Source organism: Centruroides sculpturatus, unplaced genomic scaffold (assembly GCF_000671375.1).
Source record: "Centruroides sculpturatus isolate CEXI.00-Female unplaced genomic scaffold, Cexi_2.0 scaffold328, whole genome shotgun sequence".
NCBI lineage: Eukaryota > Metazoa > Arthropoda > Arachnida > Scorpiones > Buthidae > Centruroides > Centruroides sculpturatus.
In genome coordinates, this window is record NW_019384678.1 from 307,513 (window position 1) to 331,349 (window position 23,837).

General features: G+C 33.9%; 1 protein-coding gene across 1 annotated transcript in view; it reads right to left on the minus strand.

Moving 5' to 3' along the window:
- LOC111626899 (nuclease SbcCD subunit C-like) overlaps positions 1–23,837 on the minus strand; it is a 159,150-nt gene that overhangs the window by 95,454 nt on the left and 39,859 nt on the right. Inside the window, exons 9-10 of the mRNA XM_023370419.1 lie at positions 12,315–12,374; positions 12,140–12,190 (exon numbers count right to left, since the gene is read on the minus strand). Of these exons, the coding sequence (XP_023226187.1) occupies positions 12,140–12,190; positions 12,315–12,374 (111 nt within the window). The remainder of the gene's footprint in view (positions 1–12,139; positions 12,191–12,314; positions 12,375–23,837) is intronic.

Below are 23,837 nucleotides of genomic sequence, written 5' to 3' on the forward strand. Positions count from 1 at the left end.
GCCCAGGAAATAAGGCATCTGTGGAGGATGGATAGGGTAGTTATTGTACCTGTTGTTCTCTCCTGTACAGGTGTGATACCACACATGCTACACAAAAGCCTGGGAACATTACAATTGAGTAGAAATACATACATCACACTACAGAAGGCCGCTATATTGAATACATGCCATATTGTTAGGAAATTCCTTAATACAGACACTGACAAACACATTTAATTTTAGTTTTGTTTTGGTTGCTATGCCTTGACTCTTGTCCGGCATAGTACACAGCCACCGGTTTAAACCGAGTATTACCTACTAAACCCAACATAATAATAATAATAACTAAAATTTGATAAAAGTTGAAAAACTTAGAATATTAGAGTTCTAGCTCCATTTGCCAACATGTAATAGTTATATTACTTATTCAAATATGGAAAGAATATACCCATAGGAAATATGAAAAGGTACTTTTAGAACAGAGATACACCAATGCTCATAAGGCATGAAGACACCTTTATCTCATACAGTCACCAGGTTAAATGTGTTAAAGGATTTTTTAATGCTAACCAGAACAGTACAACCAAATTTGAAATTAAATGAAGCATTCAGAAATTACATTTATAAACTTTATCTACTAGGTTCTGCTAAGAGTGTAATTGAAAAATAGTTGATTCCATTTAATTGGGCAACCACTTTATTGGGCCAAATCTCAAAGAACAGAAACCAAACTAATAAATTAATATATAATTTAAATGCTTAATTGGGGCAACTTTTTGCTTAATTGGGACAGTAGCAGAAAAGGAATTTAGCAATTTTTGATATATTTTTGGGATCTTCCAAAAATATGTCAACACTACGTACACTAATATCATGTAGGCTGGCAGAGACAAAGCAATTTTGTCTTTCATTCAAGCAGTTCGGTTTTTTTGGAGGGGTCAGCATAGCGGGCATATCACACCGAGATCCTGTCTGAGACAAACCTGAATGCACGCTACTGATTCTGCTCCAGCAAGGACCGGGCGATCCCCCTTAAAAGCAACGGGACAAAGACCCCTGGACAATTTTTCAAGGTCTTTCGACCAAGCTGGAAAACAGCTAGTTTCCTTGGAAGGTGTTGTATGCATGATTACGTCTAGACTCAGACAGCAACCATCCGATCATCGGCATCAAAATCTGGAGCTGATGGATTCTACAAAAGATTCACCGCTAGTTGGTGGCGGGATGGAGTGTGCTTCCTATGTGCTCCAACTTTTGAAAGCGTTTTTTTCTGCGAATTTTTGTCACTGGTGAGTGATTCACATATTATTTTACTGCTTAAGATGTGCGCTTTCAAACACTTTCTTATTTTTCAAAATCGGTATATTTTTTCGAGCGTTACGGCCCTTTTTTGGTTGTGATCACATGGTTGAAAAACGGTCATATTTATCTCGTTTGTTCCTTGTCGTACTTTTTTGCTGTATTCACCATTGTTTTCGCCTTTATATACCATCCTGTTTGATATATCAAATGTTATTTTTCGTTTCTTAGATCATCCATTATCATGACTGTTGTGGGCCAACTTTTGGCCTGCTTCCTGGTTGATTTATTAGGCCGTTGGTGTTGTCAGTTAGTTACTGGTTACATGGTGTTATAGTACTAGTACTGTAGTTATTTCGTGTAATTTCATTAATTATTTCTCGAGTTATAGTGACAAAGGGTCAAAGGACACTGACCTCACCACATGGTTGACCTAATCCCCCATACGACCCTAATTCGGTTGCTTACTTCATTCACTGTAGTGCTGCTTTTGGGTCGTTCTGGTTGTATAGTAGACCGTTGCATTGAGAATTAACTGTTTTATCTACTGATTTCGCTGTTTTTGTTCTACTTCATTATTTTCTGTTCATCCCAACTGACCCTAATCCGTCTATTGTTGTGCATGTCGCCCCACTTCTGGTAGCTAGTGTGTGAGTCTTATATCGTTTGTTTTGGATTTTTCAAGTCTCTTGTGGTAATGGAGCCAGCTGATCAACAACTGCAAATTGACTCAGAGTCAGTGAGGATGAGTGTGCCTCTTGAACCTACTGTTGTCACTGGTTCACTTGAGGAGACAATCCTTGAGGAGGCTAGTAGCCAGCTGAGGAGGATATTGAACCTTCTGCCAGAAACTTACAGCAGAAACCTTAGAACAAAAGAGAGAAAGGAAGTTAGAATGAGGGTGACACAGTTACATTCATGCATTGCCCAAATGTTAAAGATCCTACGGGAACTACGCTCACCTCGGGAGCCCACTACTAATTCCGGCACTAACAGTGGGGAAAAAATGCTGCGGTGGTGCAAAAAAGTAACTGCATATGTCCAAGCTATACAACGAAGTTGATAAACCAGACCCTCAGCCAAAAGCTAAATAAAGAGGGAACAGGCAGCAGTCACGCTGTTCTGGTCTACACAAAAGGAGACAGTGACTGTGAACCCAAGCTTGATATCATAAAAATAAAGGATACCATAATGAAAACCATCAGGCTGCAGAAGATTAAAGTTGAGGTAAGCTTTTGTGGCAAGTTGCAAGCTTTCTCACTTTAGTGGCTGGACTGCCATTCCTCCTAAGACCACTCTAACGACTAAAACTGCTATTCTGATCAGAAACACTAACTTGACTGTGCAATTTATGCCCCACCTCTCAACCAATTTCGCCACTACCGGGTCCATTTACATCCAAAACAACATCATATTTATCTCATCTATTTACTGCTCTCCCTTTGAGCATATTGAACCGCTTCTCCACAACTTAGACCAGGCATGTCAAAGATATGGCCTGCGAGACAATTAGACGAACAGGATGACAACCCCTTTAGCTATAATGAAGTCTCCCATGTGATAAGGTTAATCAAAAAAGCACCAGGAATTGACAATATCACCGGAAAAATGATTAAGGAGGCTTATAAAGCAATCCCCACGACTTTCATCACCATCTTCAATTGTTGCCTTTTGCTGGATTACTTCCCCACAGAGTGGAAGAGTGCATATGTAAAATTTATCGGCAAGCGCCCTGATGTCATGCCTACTTACCCTAAGGACTACAGGCTGATTAGTCTCCTTCCTGTTATGGGATAGGTCCTTGACAGACTCGTCAATAATAGAATCCTACATCATCTAAGGACAAATAACATTCTAAGTCCTAATCAGCATGGCTTTACCCCTGGAAAGTCAACTATTACTGCATTAACTAAAATAGTTGATCACATTCAGCAGGCAAAGGAGGATGGAAAGCATACACTTCTTATCTCAATTGACTTCCAGGGTACCTTTGACAATTTATGGTGGCCTATGATTCTCCATCAGCTTCGTGTCTATCAATGCCCAAGAAACCTTTTCCTGATCTGTAGCAGCTTCCTAGATGACTGCCAGGTGGGCATGTACACCACCACTCACCACCATGTTCACCACGTCACAAAGGGTTGTCTGCAAGGCTCAATTGCAGGTCCTGGTCTCTGGAAAATCGTCCACAATGATCTGCTGACCTCCCTTAATGGCTCTAACAACACTCTCATACAGGGTTATGCAGATGACACTGTTATCTTAGTGTCAAACAAAAACAGTAATAATCTCCCACTCCTTGGTAATGATATTCTCAACAAAGTCTCGAACTGGAGCAAGTGTGTAAAGCTCCTGATTAACTATAGCAAATGTTCTTACATTATTTTCTCCAAAAACATTCCTTTACAAAAGAGCCCAAGGATACTCATTGATGGGAACTGCATACCAAGAGTGACTGAATTTACCTATCTTGATGTTGTCCTTGAGCAACTTCAAGTCATCTTGATGTTGTCCTTGAACAACTTCAGTGGACTAGACATATTGAGTCGGTTAGTGCAAAGGCTACTCGGGTCTCAAATGCTCTCTTGAGCATTGCCAAAAACACCTGGGGTGTTGGCTACAAGGCAGCTCGCCATATCTATCTTGGCACTATCGAGCCAATCCTTTTATACACTTCCCCAATCTGGGCTTCAGCAACAAAAAAAGTGTATATTCAGCGAAAACTCCTAAAAGCTCAACGGATTGCTGCCCTGCGTATTTGTATGGCCTACCGCACGGCTCCAACTTCGGCCTTGCTGGTGATTGCTGGTCTCATGCCGGCGCACATTAAGGCGAGGATGGCTATGTAACTGTGGCACACCTGCAACCACTCAACAAGCTCCTGCAACAGCTGAAAAGACTTCCTTTCCATTCTTGACCAACAAACTAAAGAAGACCTGAAGCGCTACATGACAGAAAGTAAATCCTATGAACTTAGCAATAGTTAGGTGTATCCATGGCTCCAGGACCGTTCCTCTCAAGTTGAGAATATTAACATTTCTATCTACACTAACAGCTCACTGCATAGCGGTGGTGTTGGGACGGCCTTCATCCTTTACAATCACAGAAATAATTCTACTCATAGGTCTGCTTATAAGCTGGGGCCTCACTGCTCGGTTCCGCAGGCTGAGATCCTTGCAATCACTAAAGCCTTGGAGCATGTGCGTGAGGAATGGTTCCCTTAGCAGCTGAACATTTGTGTTTACACAGACAGTTTGATTGCCCTCCATTCTATCTATACCCCATTCAAAAGGGGCGAGAACATCGTCGAGATTCATCGTCTGCTTTCCGCCAACACCCACCACCACACTGTTTACTTCAAATGGGTCCGTGGCCATTCCAGCAACAAGGCCACTGATCAACTGGCAAAGCAGGCCACCAGCTCTACGTTAGGTTACGACTACAGTAAGATACCTATTTTGAAAATCAGGCTCTGGGCTTTTAACCAGGCCTTATCTCTCTGGCAGGAAGAGTGGGACAACAATGCTACTGGAAGGACAACATACCAATTCATTCCCAATATTAGTGAGAGACTTAAGTGGAAATTCTTCACTCCAAACTATCATCTAACCCAATTAATTAATCACTGGGCACGGCAATTTCAATGTGTACCTGAAGCATGTTCACCTCAAGACAATTGACTCCTGTTTGTGCAACAACACCTCTCCACAGGACAATGACCATCTTCTCTGGAACTGCAAGCTCTATGCGCAACAGAGGATCATACTGATGGGCTACGTCCTCAAATCTAACTACAGATGGCCATGCCCTCACAACAGACTTCTGCAGGACCGTGACATTCTCAATGTGGTGAATACCTTCCGGAAGATGATGATGGCCCTTGACCCACCCCATGTCCAGCATCAAACAAACGACGACTGAATTCCCCTTCTAATGGATTTCGTTTAATGGTCACTCTTCATCCAGTAAGTTATTTTGTACATAAAATCTGTCACTTGGTTACTGGTTGTATACTGTGTCATTATTCAGGTACTCTTACCTCACACCTTTATTGTGTACCTTGGAAAATTCTGCTCTCCCTGCTTTGTTACCGCGACTATTTATGTGTTACGGGATGTCAGCAAAATTGATGTTCAGGATACTCTGTTTGTATTATTATCACATGGATCTCATATACTGTTTCCTTTAGAACAGTGGTTCCCAACCTTTTTTCATTAGCGTACCCCGTGACGTGTCATATCTCTAGATTGTACCACTCATTTAAGAAATTTAGTGAGTACCTGTATTGTTAATTTTACATATTGTAACTTTAAATTAAAGAAAAAAAACTAAATAAAAAAATGTATGAGGGTAGTCCCAGAAGTACCCGACCTAACAAAGAAGACACAAAAAATTTGGTAAAACGTATCTTTATTTTTCAACATAGTCTCCTTTTAGCTCGATACACTTTTTCCAACAATGTACAATAGCTTCGACCCCCTATTTATAGTGAGAACTGTCGAGCTTCTCAAATAGCCATCAACTGCAGACTCCACCTCTTCATTGTTGGCAAATCTTTTATCACCAAGCCATTTTTTTAAGTTTGGAAAGAGAAAATAATCCGAGGGGGCTAAATCTGGCGAATAGGGTGCGTGAGGAAGCAATTTGAACCTTAACTCATTGATTTTGGCCATCGCAATAACGGATGTGTAAACTGGTACGTTGTCTTAATGAAACAACACTTTCTTTTTCGCCAAATGTGGCCGTTTTTTCTTGATTTCATCACTCAAGCGCTGCAATAAGTTCGCATAATACTTACCGTTGATTGTTTTTCCTGGGCGCATCCCAAAAACCTGACGCCATGACCTTGCCAACAGATGGAACTGTTTTCGCCTTCTTTGGAGCTGATTCTCCCTTTCAGTCCATTGTTTCGACTGTTCTTTCGTCTCAGGCGTGGAGTGATGGACTCATGTTTCATCCATGGTTATGAATCGACGAAAAAACTCGGCTTTGTTGCTGCGAAACATTGCCAAAGATTCGATTGAATCATCTTCACGACGCTGTTTTTGTCCCATTGTGAGCAAACGCGGCACCCATCTTGCGCACAGCTTTCTCATGTCCAAATTTTCACTTAAAATGCGATGTAAAATGCCTACCATGTCTGCTAGCTCTCGCATTTTGAGTTGACTGTCATCCAATATCATTTTGTGGATTTTTTCCACAAAATCCACAGCATGGTCATCTCACTTGGTCTTCCACAACAATGTTCATCTTGGCAGCTCGTACGGCCTCGTTTAAACTCTGCCAACCAATATTTTATTGTTGTAAACAAGGAAGCAGACTCCCCCCAGAGTAGAATCTAGCTCAGCTTTAATATTAGTTGGACTGAAACTTTTCAAATGAAAATATTGTATCACATAACGATGACAATTTTTTTCCATGTTTACAAATTCACTGAGATTGTTCACTATTTATGACTGCCAAAAAAATATTATACAACGTAACGTCTTCAAATTTCAAACTTGAATATTTGGTTTAAAGCTTAAAGCTTTGGTTTAAAGCTTACTTTGGTTTAAACCTTAAAGCTTTATAAGGTTGATACTTTCGAACACAGTCGTTTTTTCTTTCAAACAAGTACCGCCATCTATGTCAGGCCGGGTACTTCTGAGACGACCCTCGTATAATAAAGTTGTAATTGTTGGAAGGAACATATTTTACCTAATAATTTTTTAATACTTATTAGTTTGTGATACATAATATATTATTTTTTCTGCCATAATAACTAACTTTTTTCTGTACCCCTAAAAATCCTATCGCGTACCCCTAGGGGTACGCGTACCACAGGTTGGGAATCGCTGCTTTAGAATAATACCCGTGCATTACTGTTTGTTCTGTTTATTATTTGTATCAACATTCAGGATCCACTTGTACTTTACAGCAACTATCTGTTGTAATTTTCTCTGTCCATTTTCTGCATTTGTCACTTCCATATCTTGCTCCATGCCTTCCCAGGCACGGACTTTGTTCATCATGTTAACACGTGTACCTGCTTTTTTTCTTGTATGTATTATTTATCACTTATTGTCATACCACAGTTGGACTGTATATCCACTATATAGCTGCTTCCATTTGTACCCATGTAACCATTTACTTGTGTTATCAATTTATTTACTTTATTGAACAGAAAAATGTTACAATGAAAGTCCTAGTGTGGCTGGTGACCTCCCCTTTCCCTTCTCACTTCTCTTTCACATTTTCATCCCCTTTGGCCTCTGCCGCAAATAGCTTTTCCTTCCGTCTAACACCTTCTCACTTCTTTTCATCCCCTTTAAAGGAAATACCATTGAATAATGCCTTCTAAACTTCCATATGTAATGTAATGATGGATTCTACAGATGTTCTTGCCGAAGTAGCCCATCTCCAAGTAAAGAAAACTGTGTTCAAAGAAAGGCCATAAAGTGACTTTTGGACAAACCCAGACATGTTCTAACTAAAAAGAAAGAAAGGAAAGATCGTTCAATCAGGAATGGATCAAACAGTCAACCTTGTGTATGTCACTACTAATATTTAGCAACACTAGCATGATGCAAATCAATCATATATTGTTGTGAGTCTGGCAAATTCATAGTATAAATATCTTTTGTATTTTGGTTTAACAAAGAATTAAAATACATACATAATTATTATTTTTTTATGTACTTATTTATTTACCTACATATTACATATTTTATTTTAGAATTAATTATTAGTTCGTTTAATTTGAGCAGCTGAATAATTAGGCCAAAATGGATTAGTCCCAATGTGTCCCAATTAAGCAAAATCCACTATATTTACATTAGAATTTTTTGAAAATACTAAGATAATGCAGAGAAATTCTGGGAATTACATTTACAAGTTTTCCCAATGACACTCATTATGCTTAACAATGATTCATATTCAAAAATACCCAAGTTTTGAATTAAAAAGCCTCAAAACAATGTTTAAATTTAATCTGCATACACAATTTTAATACAATAGATCTTGTTAATTTCCTTTACTCCTTAATTTCATTAATAATGAATGGATTGAGTAAAGTAAATAAAATTAAAGAATGAAAGCGATAAAGTCTTTTGTAGTAACGTTGTTTATGTAAGATTCAATCTAAATACATTTTCATAAGTTTTTACTTTAATACATGAATGTTTTTAAATTTGAATTATTGTAAAAAAGTCAGTGTTATTAGAAAAACTTGATAAACAATTCCCAATATCTCTCTGCAATATCTTATTATTTACAAGAAACTATTTGCAAACAATATAATGTTTTCACTGAAAATTTTCTTGTAAATAACAAGCAATTATTTTATTGTGACATTGTCATAATGCTGAGCTGCAATTTTTAATCATATTTTTTAATTTATTTAATTTAAAATATATGCTTTCCACCTCAAATTAGTAGTGTTTTGAACTGTACTTTTCATTTTCATACTTTTTGTTTAAAAATCAAGTTGTGCCAATCACCTATTAACTCCTTTCAAGGAAAATGTTTGAATTGAAATAAATGACTTCCAGTTTGCATTTGTAGATGGAAACCTTAGGGGCAGGAGGCCCTAAGGTTCCCATATCGAGTCTTGTCTTTCATCTATCTAACTCCATTCTTGAGATTAAGGAAAGGTAGACAAATGGATGGACAACTGTAGGAATTTATAGGTCTACAATTTTTTTCAAATTGCAGCCCAATAAGATACAATTTTCATAAAACTTAAAAGGTAAGATTTTTCAGATAAATCTTCTAAATGCTATCTATCTATCTTCTCAGCAATATTAGCTATTTATGTTAATAAATAAAAACACCTGATTTGTATTTGCCGAGTTAATTTTCTTTATTCAAATGGGATGCAGCCAAGATTGTTAGAATGGGGCACTCACCTTCCATAGCAATGGAAATGGAAAAAATAGAGATTTACAAAAGTAAGATGAGGGACAGATGCCTAAATGCAAAAGATGCAAAAGCATTACCAACGGCTTGGAAATATAAAATTGAAAAAAGTATGGATTTTAATAATCCATAAACATTTTTATGATCCGGGATTTTTTAGGAATTAGTAGTTCAGACTCAGTAAAAGATGATATAATTTTTTTGTTTTTTATATTTTTTTGGTTTTTCATTGTTAAGTTGCAACACGATTTTAGATTATATTTTATCATATATTTATTTTTAATTTACGTTTTTCATGTTATTGTTAAGTTGCAACACGTTTTTGATATTATTGTTAACTATTTATTTATACACATAAGTTGTTAGAAGTTCAAATTTAAATGAATTTCGAACTATTGGTTCCATTGGAACGAACAACGTTAAAGCCTGAAGATAGCCTATACAAATTGGCCGAAAACGTTCGAATAAAGAAAATAACTTGGCAAATACAAATCAGGTGTGTATATTTATTAATATAAATCTTCTAAATGCTTTGTTTGATTTCAAATCTTATTGCATAATTAGATTTAGCCTTAAAAATCCTTTCAAATAATGTGCACATAATATAGATTAATGTTTGAAATTTTAAAGTTACAATCATTTCATCTTTAAAGTTCAAAGGTTAAATTATCAAAATAGCATGTAAAAGCAGTTTTTAGCATGCTAAAAAATTCTTAAAATCAGAGATATAACCTGGTACAAGCTTTCTAGACATTCCACGGAAATTAATATTGTATAGTTTTGTAAATTTTTCTGACAAGATATACTATTATAGCAAATATATATTACTAGCAGATGAGCCCGGCATTGCTCGGGCAAAAAGTAACAATAGCAAAAATTAAGATTATTAGATTATAGCCAATCTTACCCGTTTTTACTGGGTACAAGAATTAGGTTCACCCTCTTCCCAGACTAATTAGAGAATTTTTAGATGGGTCTAAAAATATGTTTGATTTTCTGCAAAAAACCGTATTTAAAATTGTATAGTAAAATCCAAATTCAGGGTAATCCTTAACCCTCTCTCTCTCCTCCGCAGGGGAAATTTCGGAAAGTCTCTTAGTGTACATTCTTTCTAATGATGTACCCTAACTGTGTACCAAATTTCAACTTTCCACTCCTAACCATTTTGACTCTGTGCTTAATAATAATATTATTATTATCATCCACCCATCTCAATTATAAGATTAGGGTCAAATTTATGAAAAATCTCGTTTTTACTATTCTATTTATCAGATACTTAATAGAAAAAAATGATTAAAATCATTATTGAATTTTAACTGAATAAATATTTAGTATTTAAAAGGATTTTTTTATTTAGGTAACCTAAAAAATAAAAAATTTAAATAACCTATAAAATAAAAAAAAATCAGAAAATTTTTCATTATAATGGAGAATTAATTACTTGATGATAACCTTACTTGAATTAAATGATTAATTTTAAATTCTAAAATCTAAAAAAAAACTTGTTTGGAACAATATATTTCAAATTCCATATTTTAAATTTGAAATGAATTCAAATACTCTTTTGAATTTGTTTATTTCGGTTATATTGTTTTTAAGTTACCTGAAAAATGGAAATGATTAAAATATTTATTGATTGCCAAAATGTATACTATATGTGCCACTATTTACATTCCTTCTTTATTATTTACACTTTATACTGACTAAAACTAACTCTCTCCTCTTCTTCTCTCAGGGGGGTGGAATATCCAAAAATCCCTTCTTAATGTGCATTCTCATGGAATACCCTACTAAAACACAGTCAAAATGCAAAAAAAAAAACCAAATCTAAAATAGTACAGTAGAATCAAAGTTCTTCAGAATAAGCCTTAATCCTTTCCCTCTCCCCCACAAAGGAATTTCGAAAAATCCCTTCTTAGTGTATGTTCTCATGACATATTCTAACTGTAAACCAAATTCCAACTTTTAACTGCTAACCATTTGGGCTCTGCACTTATTATTATTATTATCATTATCAACCTATCTCAATTATATTATAAGATTACTTTTTATAATTTTTTCAGTTAGCTTATGTTTTATCATACACAATCTTTAGATGTTATTACAGAAAAAAGTTGTGCATTTTAAATGAAAATCTGCAAGTACAAACATTTGATTTTTCAATGAATTAACATATATTTCTTTCCTAAATAAAAGTAACAAAATATAGAAATTGGAGGAAATGTCAGAAAATAAATTCACACCTTAGAAATCAACTCCAGCAGAAAGTTTAATGATTACTTTCTGGATGTGAGCATTGAAATTGGATAGTCTGGCATAAGCACATCTATATACCGCAAGGACTCGGACTTCCCAGCATATATACCGGCAAACTCTTGCGACCCGATCGGATACAGATTGGCAGCATTTAGGGCACTTGTCAAAAGAGCACACACGCACTGCTCTACACAGAGGGCATTGTTTAATGATTAATGAAACAAAAACGTTTTCAGCCTGATCTGATAGGTCTTCATCAGTTGAACATTCCAAAACAGAACATATTTAAATAAAAAAAGCATTCAATAAATGTCAGTAGGATAGAACAAAATATAAAATTTAAATACAACAGAAAATAAAATAAATATAAATGAACAAAAATAACATAATATAAAAATTAATAATAAATATATAACAAATGAAATAAATAATAATGTAGAAGTATTTTATTTTATTTTCTGTTGTATTTAAACTTTATATTGTGGTCTATTCTACTGGTATATATTGAATGTCCTTTTTATTAATGTTCTATTTGGAATGTTCAACTGATGAAGATCTATCAGATTAAATTTAAAATATTTTTGTTTCATTAAACCTTTTTCTGGAGTTGATTTCTAGAGTGTGAATCTATTTTCTATATAAAAATATAGGTATAATAGTTTAATAAGATAACCGTTAGCATTATGTATAACAAAAGATCTCAAATTACCTTCAGCTGTTGTAATTTGATTTTCAACCGAATTAATCACATCTTTTAACACTGAAACAAAATATCTCATTAAGAATATTTATGAGATAAAAACCAATTTTAATATGTGTCAATACTGTAAAAACTATTAAATATATTTAATTAAAAACAAAAAATAAAAATTTATTCAAATCACCTTCTTTACTCGCTTCTGTTCTTGCTTCTTGTTCTACTAAACCAATAACATTTTCTAGAACTGAAAATAATTTGTAAGTAAATAGTTGCAATTAAATTCTATATTTTATTCTACAATTTTTGACAAAAATAAAATTTAAAAATACAGAAAATACTATTAATGAAATACAAACAATAATAATTATTCATTTAATTAATTTAGAAAGTAAATCATCTACAAATAATATATAATAAGATTTTCTATTAACTCGACTAGAAAACATTATAAATGTAACTCTAACATTTAAATAATAATGATTATATTATACAAGTATAAGTTATAATGATTACATATACATAAACAATACAGTCAGCACCAATAAAATCCAGCAAAATTTGACATTGCAAGCCCTATTCAATAAGATTCTGTTCTAATTTTTAAAATCTTCATATTCAAAATACTGTTCCATTTTAGAGCATTCAAAAACCAAATGATGACTGCTAAATGTTGTTGAAAACATTTGTTCATTATTAGATTTTGTTAAATTTTACTGATTTTTATTGGTGTTGAGTGTGCTGCTTATTACTGTATCTAGTTTTTAAGTCTACAATAATTATACAGTAGAGCCTCGAAAACGTGGCCTAATGTGGACCGAAGGGTGGCCGAGTTTGTGAAAATGCTGGGTTATCAGGAATGGGATTAAAAAAGGATAAGTATGCGTGTTTCCTCAGAAAATACTGTACTGTACTTGTATGTATTGTTTATTTGAGAATACAACAGAGAATAAACTGCCCAAATACCCTTAAACAAAGGAAAAGTGCATACTTTATGAAGGCATAGAGCCTTTACTACATGAAAATGAAAATTAATGAATACACTGTGTACAGTAATTTACCTGATAAGACAGACCTCAGAAAAATACTTTATGAGGCATAAAGCTGTCTATGATGAAAATTAATTATCTAAGGGTATTTTTGCCATGCCAGGGTGTGGCCGAGTTATCCGGAGTGCCGGGTTATCGAGTGCCGAGTTTTCGAGGCTCTACCGTACAATGCTATCATCATTAGGGTTATATAAATGCAATATTTGATTGATACTTGTGCCAGGTGCTATCAGGACCAAACTCAACATAAAGCTATTAAATTAATCATTTCATTGTGTCATACAGAGTAACATACAGAGTGGCCATAATTAAAGTTTCCCTGTTCAGGCACACTGTAGCTTTAACCAATAAGCAGATTGACACCAAAATTTGTTTACAGATTACGCAAAGGATGCAGAAAGGATTTTAATAAAAAAAATAATTTAGTTCAAAAAATTCTGCTGGGACACTTTGGCATATATGGGTTGGAATATGGTTTATCATGGAAATATTTTAACTTCAGAGGATTTAATGGATTGTATTACACTGCATGTGCAAAGCATCACTGGAGAGCAGTTACAATTAGCTTTAGAACACACACTGTTCATTGCCTTCAAATTTTACACCTGAACAATGGAGCACACATTGAGCAATATTCCTTATGCAAGTAGTCTCTGAAGAAGGCATACCCATTGCTGAACAAATTAATGTGCTTTCATTGTTTTGTTTCATATAGTTCCCTGTAAAGTATCCCTAGTGAAAGTTCTTGAACAAATTTTTATTTGCAAAATCATTTCCCTCGTCCTTTTTTACATAGTCTTTATACAAAATTTTAATGTCAATCTACTCATTTGTTATGGCTACAGAGTAATTGCTCTGAATAGGGAAACTTAAATTATGGCAGCCACCCTGTACATTTCTACAGTATATTTAAAAAATATCTTCAATACGGAAATTACTGTAATTTTCTCCAATTAATCCAGTGAATACTTGTGTTTGAAAATCAATTTGAAAATAGCTATGGATGATGCACATCTATAAAAAAATTATTAGTTTACCATACCAAAATATTATCCATTAAAATAAGAGATAACTACTGTCTACTGGTAATTAACAGTTTTTATTATAACATCATCAGAAGCACTTTCAACATTTGACATTGATTGCAAAGGCATCCAACTGTATATAAACAAACCACATGAAACTCAATAAATTTATAAAGCCAAACAACCATTGAATTACATCAGGCTACTTAATATTCTAAATTATTTAATAAATATTAATTTAATTATAATTATTAAATTTAATAATAGAGGGCACCTAACACTGCACTTTAGTAACAAATTATTTAGTAATTAATTAAATATAATCACAAAAAAGTAGCCCGATGTAATCTGGTGGTTGTTTGACTTTGCATTCATTTTTCCTTTGTCTAAACTTACCAACCATATCTTTAAAAGATATGAAAAATCCCCTAAGCACAGAACATATTCATCCATCATTATCAGTGTCAATTTTACCACTAGATATCATAATCAATTGCTTAGAAACACCATAAAAAGGAAATATTACCCTTATCTACAAAAATAAAATTGAACAAGGAATTATACAAGCAATTATTTATTGTGACAACATCACAATGTCAAGCTACAATTTTTAATCATATATTTTAAATTTATTTAATTTAAAATATATGCTATTCACCTCAAATTAGTAGTGTCAAATTAGTTTGACAAAAATAAAATTTAAAAATACAGAAAATACTATTAATGAAATACAAACAATAATAATTATTCATTTAATTAATTTAGAAAGTAAATCATCTACAAATAATATATAATAAGATTTTCTATTAACTCGACTAGAAATANTGCTTGCAATAGAGTCATGCCATCATCTATCTAACTCCTTGCAGGGGAAATTTTTTAATTGAAATAAAGTGACTTCTGGTTTGCACCAGAAGTTCATATACAGTTAATTAGGGCCTCCTGCCCCTAAGCTTTCCATATCTAGTCTTGGCTTTCATCTCTCTAACTATGTTCTTGAGATTACAGAAAGACAAACAGATGTACAACTGAGAATTTATAAAACTAAAATTTTTTAAAAATTGCAGCCCAATAACCAAATAATTTTTCCTTCTTTCTATTCACTGCTTATAATGAGTCGCTATCACTACTTAGTTAAACATGTGGGGAACACCAAAAAATCACCAAGGGACAAATTGGCATTGTCTATGGTAATCTTTCTACAATACCAAAAATATATATATGCATGCCTTACCCTTTTCTTCCACTTTCTGTATTTAAAGCAGAAGAAATAACAGTATCTTATATTATATGAAAAGATGAGAGCACAATCCTAAATATTACATTAAGTACTGTTCAAAGAAAAAATCAAATATTATCAGTCTTTTATAAGTACAAAAAAAGAATCCCATGAAAAGATTTATAGCAATTTACAATTACTTCCCGATCTCACTCGAGACTAGAGATCATTGAGCCAAAATTCTCATGTTTTATATGAAAGCAAAGAAGAAAGGTATGCAAATTCTATTAAGAAATGATTATGTTATTTATTAGAATAAGAAAATTACATATAGTTTTATAAAGAATTGCTTGGTCAATACTAGATCTTTTTTAGATGTAGAAATCAATTGACTAATTTATTTAGTGTTGTGAATACTAACGTTAACAACAATAGTAGTGATAATTTTGACAAATTTTATTCATCATTAAACAAAAGATCTGAGATCAAGGTCATTAATTGGAATACCCAAGGTGTTAGAAATAAGTTATTCTTTGTTTACTTCAAAAACTATTAGAGATGTATGATATCATAGGACTAGAGGAGACTTGGAATACTAAACTAACTGAAAAGGAAATAGATCTCCTGCAAGGATCATTCAGTTATATTTTGGTTCCAGCAATAAAAAAACCTGAAGTTGGTAGGCCAAAAAAAAAGGAATAATGTTATTAATAAATAAATCCTTGAGAAATTTGGTTCATTCTTAATTGGAGTACTTACTTAATATTTGTTATGGTTAAATTAGAAAATCATAAATTTTATGGGTTCTTCAATGATTGCTTAGCAATAATTATTAATTATACTCCTCCCTACGAAATGCTTCAAAGCCCAGTTGAAGAAATGGAGAAAACTTTTCTGAACTGGTCACCTTTCACTTCTCTATGAATAATTCTTGGGGATTTCAATGCCAGAATAGGAAACAAATGTGATACAATTTATAATGGGAATAATCCGGTAGTTTATAATACAAGAAGAAGTCACAATACAGGAGTTAATAAGAAAGAAAATTTTTTAATTAAATTTGCCATAAATTATGATTTCTTTATTTTAAATGGTCGTATGATAGAAGATTATCCTGGTAGACATATCTTCATTTCAAAGAGAGGTGCATCAGTGATTGACTATATCTTAGGTTCTGAATTTATCTTGGACTATTGTGTTAGATTCGAGGTACTTCATAATGATTTATCAGACCACTTTCCAATATGATTGACTATCAGATCAAATTTAAATTTAACACTTTCTGATGAAAAGACAAGTAAAGGAGTTAATTCATAAATGAAGAAATATAAATATAATATTAAAAAATTTGAATCTGAAATAGATGACAGAATGAAACTAGTTCATAAGGCAGGATTTNTCAAGGTACCGTACTTGATAATGATTTATCAGATCACTTTCCAATATAGTTAACTATCAGATCAAGTACAAATTTACCAATTTCTAATGAGAAGAGTAAAGGAGTCAATTTACAAATGAAGAAATATAAATATAATATTAAAAAATTTGAATCTGAAATAGATGACAGAATGAAACTAGTTCATAAGGCAGGATTTAGAGAAATATACAGGTACTCCTCACTTTACAACTGACTTCCATTCCGACGACTACGTCGTTAAGTGAATTGGTCGATAAGCAAAGAGCTTGTGCCGGGAATATAGGATCATTGTAAAATTATAAAAATTATGCAACAAACTTCAAATTTATTCATAAAAAGATATGCATATGTATATATTATCATTTGTTTATTTGAAAACAATACTACTTCCAACACACACCGTAACCTCAACAAACCTACTTCTAGAATAACCAAAACGGTGCTCAATTCGCTTTAATTTGTTTCACTAACGTTTTCGAACTTTTTGGTTCTTCTTCAGGTGAAAAATGGGCAAATCCGTTAAGATTCGATTGAAACGATTTTTTTTTAAAAGAATTCCAAACAGCAAAGATGAAATATCATTATCAGTAGCATGGCAAACCCTGATATATGACACACAACGGGAGGAAACGTAGGCTCACAACGGCGCATGCGCAAAGGATGACGACGATTGCACGAGTTTCGGAGAAGTTCCATGTTCGGAATTCTTTTAAAAAAAGATCATTTCAATCGAATCTTTACGGATTTGCCCATTTTTCACCTGAAGAAGAACCAAAAGGTTCGAAAACGTTAGTGAAACAAATTAAACGAATTGAGCACCGTTTTGGTTATTCTAGAAGTAAGTCTATTTGTTTATTTGGTTATCTGAAGCTGTAGAAGGTCCAGGTAAGGGAGATGACAACAATGAAATAGAAGTTGTACCTTCAAGGGTGGAGGTCCTGGATGTAACAGTCAAAAAGAAACTCATAAGTGTGGTTTGCTTTGTAAACTTCTTTTTTTCTTGATAAATTTCTCTATAGCACTTTAAAAGTTCACTCATTCCATGTTCAACTTTATTAAAACATTCAGTATTTGGATCCATAGCCTCAAGTTCCAACATAGACACATTAATTTTGGAGAACACACAAGCTAACCCATGTACCATGAATTTCTTTTTCACTTCTTCAGTTCTTTCCTCTTCTTCCTCTTACAAATGTTGCATCGCTTCTAACTCTATTAAATCCTCATTTATTAGCTCTCCATCGGCATAATCCACTAATTCAGCAATATCTTCCACTTCAACATCTAAATTAAGCGCATTGGCAAGGCCTGCAATTGTTTGAATTACATCAGTTTGTTCAAGATTGTCAAACAATTCGATATTGTTTGCAAAACTTTTTATGCATTTTTTTTCCATGTGCCTTGCATACACTTATCTGTCACTTCATCCCAAGCCAATTTAATGTTTTTAATGCAATCTAAAATACTGTATGATTTCCAAAAATCACAAAGGGTTACTGCATCATTTTCTGTTGCTGCTACAGCCTGGAAAAAAGTCATTTGCAAATAAAACACTTTGAATGTAGCTATAGTGCCCTGATCCCTGATCCATTGGCTGTAGGACAGCAGTTGTGTTTTTAGGAAGATACACTACCTTTATGTCAGGGTGTAGATTGTCAAGATGCTGGGGTGGCCTGGAGCATTATCAAGCAGGAGAATAATTTTAAAAGAAACTCCCATTTTCAAACAATAATGCCAGACTGAGAGTATGAAGCAGTTCAAAAACCAAAATAATCATCCATCATACCAACACTACTGGTGTGAGAATTAATAAAATAACTATGAAATTACCAACAAACCAGCAATAATTCACTTCAAAAACAAATGTTTTCTACCGTCTTCAACTGTCACCATCAGGTTCAATTCCAAGAGTTAGAAAAATTGAACATCGAAGTTATGTGCATGTCCGATGCAGAGTTTTAATAAAATTATTTGTGTAATTGATTTCCTGTTTTAAAATTCCAATGTTTATATAAAAAATGTAGACATATATGATGAGCATCCATTATACGTCATAATACACCCTCCAAGCCATCGCCAATGAGTCCGTTTCCTTGAAATTGATGGCTGTTCCCTTTCTGAACTCTAAAAATTTCCAGCTGTTCTAGATATTTCAGGCTGGCCTGGTGTTCACACCGTTGTATTAAACATGCATTATCAAAGTCCACCCTGACATCATCATCAAGCGCGAAAGAAGCCAATGCTGTAGTGGAAAGGCGTTTTTGAATTGAGTATTTGTGTTGCTTGATCCTTGTTTTAAGGCAGCATGCAGTAGCACCAATATATTCGCCCAGATGATTCACTCTATGATCGTAAATAGGGATAGAATATATTCCCAGAATACAATTCCTATCAAAACAATCTTTATCATTTCGTAAACACGAGAAAATGGTCGGCGAGCTTCTGTAAGTGATAGTTTTACTCGCATAACGGGTGATTTGTTTGAAGGTGCTATGAAGGATCCTGTTGTAAGTAATAGGAACAAAGGACAGGTTTTCCTGAAATGCCGCATTCCTAGGTTGTTGGAGGCGTGCAATAAGTTTGTTAATTAGGCATTTAGGGTAACCATGCAGTCTAGCCACATTCGAAATAGATTCCAATTCCATTTTCCTATCCTCTGCGCTTGAACAATGGATGAAAGCTCTTCTTATTAAGGACTTAAAAGCAAAGACCTTGTAACCAAAAGGATTATGTGATTCAGTATGTATAAATAGCGGTGCATATGAGTTCTTACAGAATACCTTAGTTGTTAATCAACCCTGTTGTAAGCTAATGTCAATATCGAGAAAATGCACACTGATGGAGCTTTGCTGTTCAGCTCAACGAGAGGCCATAAGCGTTACTATTGAAAGTTTCAATGAATGCCGCCAAGTCCAGTTTCCTTTTCCAAACAATGAACATATCATCCACGTATCTAGCATATAATATAATGTCATTGTTAAAGCCAGGTAAGATGTGTTGTTCGAGGCACCTGACCACCAATTCACATAAGGTTCCTGATATGGGACTACCCATAGGCACCCCTCTAGACTGCAGGAAAGTATCTCCCTCAAATATGAAAAAAGATGAGTGACATATAAGATGTGCCAACTCCAAGATGTCGGAAAGATGTTCAGAAGAGTCGTTGATGTTTCGAATGAGAAAATCCCTTAATTCACAAAAACATGGCTCAATGCAGATGGAAGGGAACATGGATTCAAAATCACAAACAGTGAAGTATACGCCATCAAAGCTGTCAAGTGCATTCAATCTGTGAATCAACTGTACCAGATTGGACACAGTATACGGATACTCCTCGATGGTGCTGGTTTAAACTCTTGGAATCGAACCTGATGATGACCGTCGAAGACGGTAGAAAACGTTCGTTTTTGAAGTGAATTATTGTGGGTTTGTTGGTAATTTCGTAGTTATTTATTAGTTCAAAAATCAATCTTCAAATAAAGATTGTGTCATCCATGCCTTTTTATTTACATGATAGTAAACAAGCAGACTGTTTTTACTAAAGTTCTTTAATGCACATGGCTTTTTGGAGCAATAGATCAGGAAAGGCTTTAACTTGAACCCAGCAACATTCCCTCCCAACAACAACATGATTCTGACTTTAAAAACCTTGAAACCAGGCATTGCCTTAGCGTTTTTGTGCATATAGGACCTTTCAGGCATTTTTTATCCATCAAAGCCTGGTTTCATCCACATTGAATATCTGTTTTGGACAGTAGTTGCCTTTTTTAATTATTCCATCCAATTCATCAACAAATTTTTCTGCTGCTTCTATATCTGTGCTTGCCGCCTCACTGTTGATTCTTCAATTATGCAGGTTGAATCTCCACCTAAACCGATGGTTCTGTAGCTTGCTGTAAATGATTTTGTCGATTTTTTCACCTTCACATGCCTTCAAAGTCTCAAAGATACTGCATGCCTTAACTTAAATTATTTAATATACTTTCACACAAAAACCTTCGTAACTCCAGTGATACTTGCTTTATACATCAGCAAACATTTTCGACCCCATCCAGGTCTTCATCCACCGATGAAGACCCAGATGGGGTCATCCGGGTCTTCATGCCACCGATAAGCCTTTAAATTATTTAAAGGCTTATCGGTGGCATATTATTTTGCATCTGATTGTCAAACCAGATTGCCAATTATTTCTCCATCTCATGAATAAGACCTTTTCGCTGCCTAGTTATTATGGTTTTAAATCCTGTCAATGATTTCACCACCTCTTTCACTCTAACTTCATCCTTTAAAATTGTTGAAATTGTCGAATGTGCCAATTTCAAGTCACATGCTATTTCTTTAACCGTTTTACCAGCTTCGTAGTCTTGTATGATTTTTATTTTCATTTCAAGGTCGATAGCTTTCTTTCATTTCTTAACAATTTCTCCAGATGATGCTATACTTTTTCTTTTCATTGACATCTGTATTATTTTGGGGTTACAAATATGTAAAAAAAAGATTACACAGTGACTGCTTGTCAGAATGAAACTGACTGCCTATAGTATACTCAGTGCACATGTCCCCATTTGCCACTGACCAACACTCAAGCTGATAAAGGGGATTCCCCGAATTGCAGGTCAAAACTCGATTGGTTGTAAGTGCGAGTGGTCCTTAAGCAGATAGATCATAAAGTGCAAAGTACCTGTATAACAAATTAAGCGAAATTTTCAGTTATTATATAATCAAATTGAGCCCAGATAGATGTAAATACCTAAATAAAATGACTTCTAATTTTAAACAGGAATGGTTTGACTTGGACTGTTATCAGGCCAAAAGATTAAAAGAATATAGATTGGAAACATTTCATAAAAATAGAACAAGAGGACTACTAATTGAATATATTAATTGTAAAAAAAATATATGTATAATAATCTTATAAAAAAAGAAGTTATTTTAATTTGCTGAACAAGAAACTTTTAATAGACAAGAACACTACCTTCTTCTGGTCAACAGTGAAAAAATATCGTCCGAGATATGGGATGGAAACCAGGAATACAGTGGTACCTCAGGTTACGAACGCCCCAGCATACAAAATTTTCAGGATACGACATGAAATTCGAACATATTTTTGCTCCACGATACGAACAAAAACTCACCATACGACGTTACATTAGTTCGTATTTTTCATTTGTTTTTCTTACTACAGTTATTTTTTTTAATGTATTACTTGGCTTTAATTTGAGTATGTTTTTCGCGTTGGAACGAATTATTTGGTTTTACATGTAATCGTATGGGAAAAGATGATCCACCTTACGACATTTTCATGATACGATCTCAGTTTCGGAACGGATTAATTTCGTATCCTGAGGTACCACTGTATATTGATTTTGTCAAATGATTTGATTTTTTAAGGAGAGGAAATCAAATATGACAATTAGTCCATTAGAAATAGATGTAGCTGTAATGTATGGTGAAAAGAGGATGGTGATGAATCTACCAATGCAGGCCTCTGAAATAGCAAACATTATTAGTAAACTAAGTGAAACAACTGCTGTTGGCCCTGATTTAACGCCTTAAGTTCTTCGCCTGAGTTAACTTGGGCAGGTTACATAGCCTTACATAAAACTCGGTCCTTTCAGCCCCAAAAAAAATTTTTTTTTTTTTTTTGAATTTTTGGAATGTTTTTAAGTCTCCAAATTTTTTCAAAAATTTTTACCTGAACAAAAAAATTTTATCGCAATTTTAATTAGGCTTTGATAAGGCTTGATTAAGGCTTAATTGTTTTTTAATGGGGTTTTTTTTATCAAAATTAATTAATCATTCTAAAGTTGTAGTGCACAGATTTTCCTTCAGTAAAGTTATTTAAAGCTACTTTATGATGTCAAAAACCACCTCCAATAGTTTTTTAATTTTTTTAATTAATAGATTTTATTATATACACGTTTAATTAAGTTGGGGAGGTCAGAAATTGCAATTAAAATTTGAATTTTTTTAAAATATTTAAAAATATACGGCCAGCTACTACTCATCCTACTACAAATCCTTGTCCTCCCGAGACTTCTATGAGAATGTCCCGGGAAATCTGACTCCAGCTGTGTTCAATGACTCATTGGTGTCAAATTTCGCAGAAAGGCGAGACAAAGGAAAATAAAGTTTGAAGCTTTTTCTTCAAAATTAATGCATTTCTTTCCTTTTTTTTCAGTTTTAAGTATTTTTTATGTTTAATTACATTAATATCAAAAATTGCTGGGAACTTAAGGGGTTAATTCCAGCCAGTTTTCTAAAATGATTACCAATTGAAGTGGTGGAATTTTTGGCACTCAACTATAATTACATTTATGAATATGGTATTTTTCCTGAAATGTGGTGTTCTGCATATTTTTGGATGATATTTAAAAGGGGTGAGAAGTTAAATCCCAGTAACTATAGACCCATTGCTATATTGTCAATATTAAGAAAAATTTTTACATCAGTTCTTGCAAATAGGTTTGAGCAATGGACAAGAGAAAATTTTTTGACATCTAAATCACAATTTGTGTTCATTAAGAAAAGTGGAACAGAAGTTGAAACTTTTGTATTGCTTTCAACTATTCAAATCCATCTTTCTAGAAAAAGACGCAATGTCTATACAGCTTTTTTAGATCTGGAAAGGGCTTTTGATTCGATATCAATAGAAAAACTACGTGCTAAACTAAAAATACATAATGCAGATCCACTATTTATAAAAGCAATTAAATCTCTATTTGGCCATTATGTTGTTACAATTAAAAGTGGTATAAATACTTACCCACCTTTCGATATATGTGGTGGGCTCTTGCAAGGTGACCCATCATCACCTTATTTATTTAACTTCATGATCCATGACATTGATAAGCAGTTTAATTGGGAAGAAGATGGAATTTCAGTGAGAAATCAGTTAGTTCATTCAATTCAATATGCTGATGATGTGGTATTAACTTTGTCAACCAAAATTGATTTGCAAAAGAAACTAAATCAGATGCAGGAATATTTTCCCAATTGG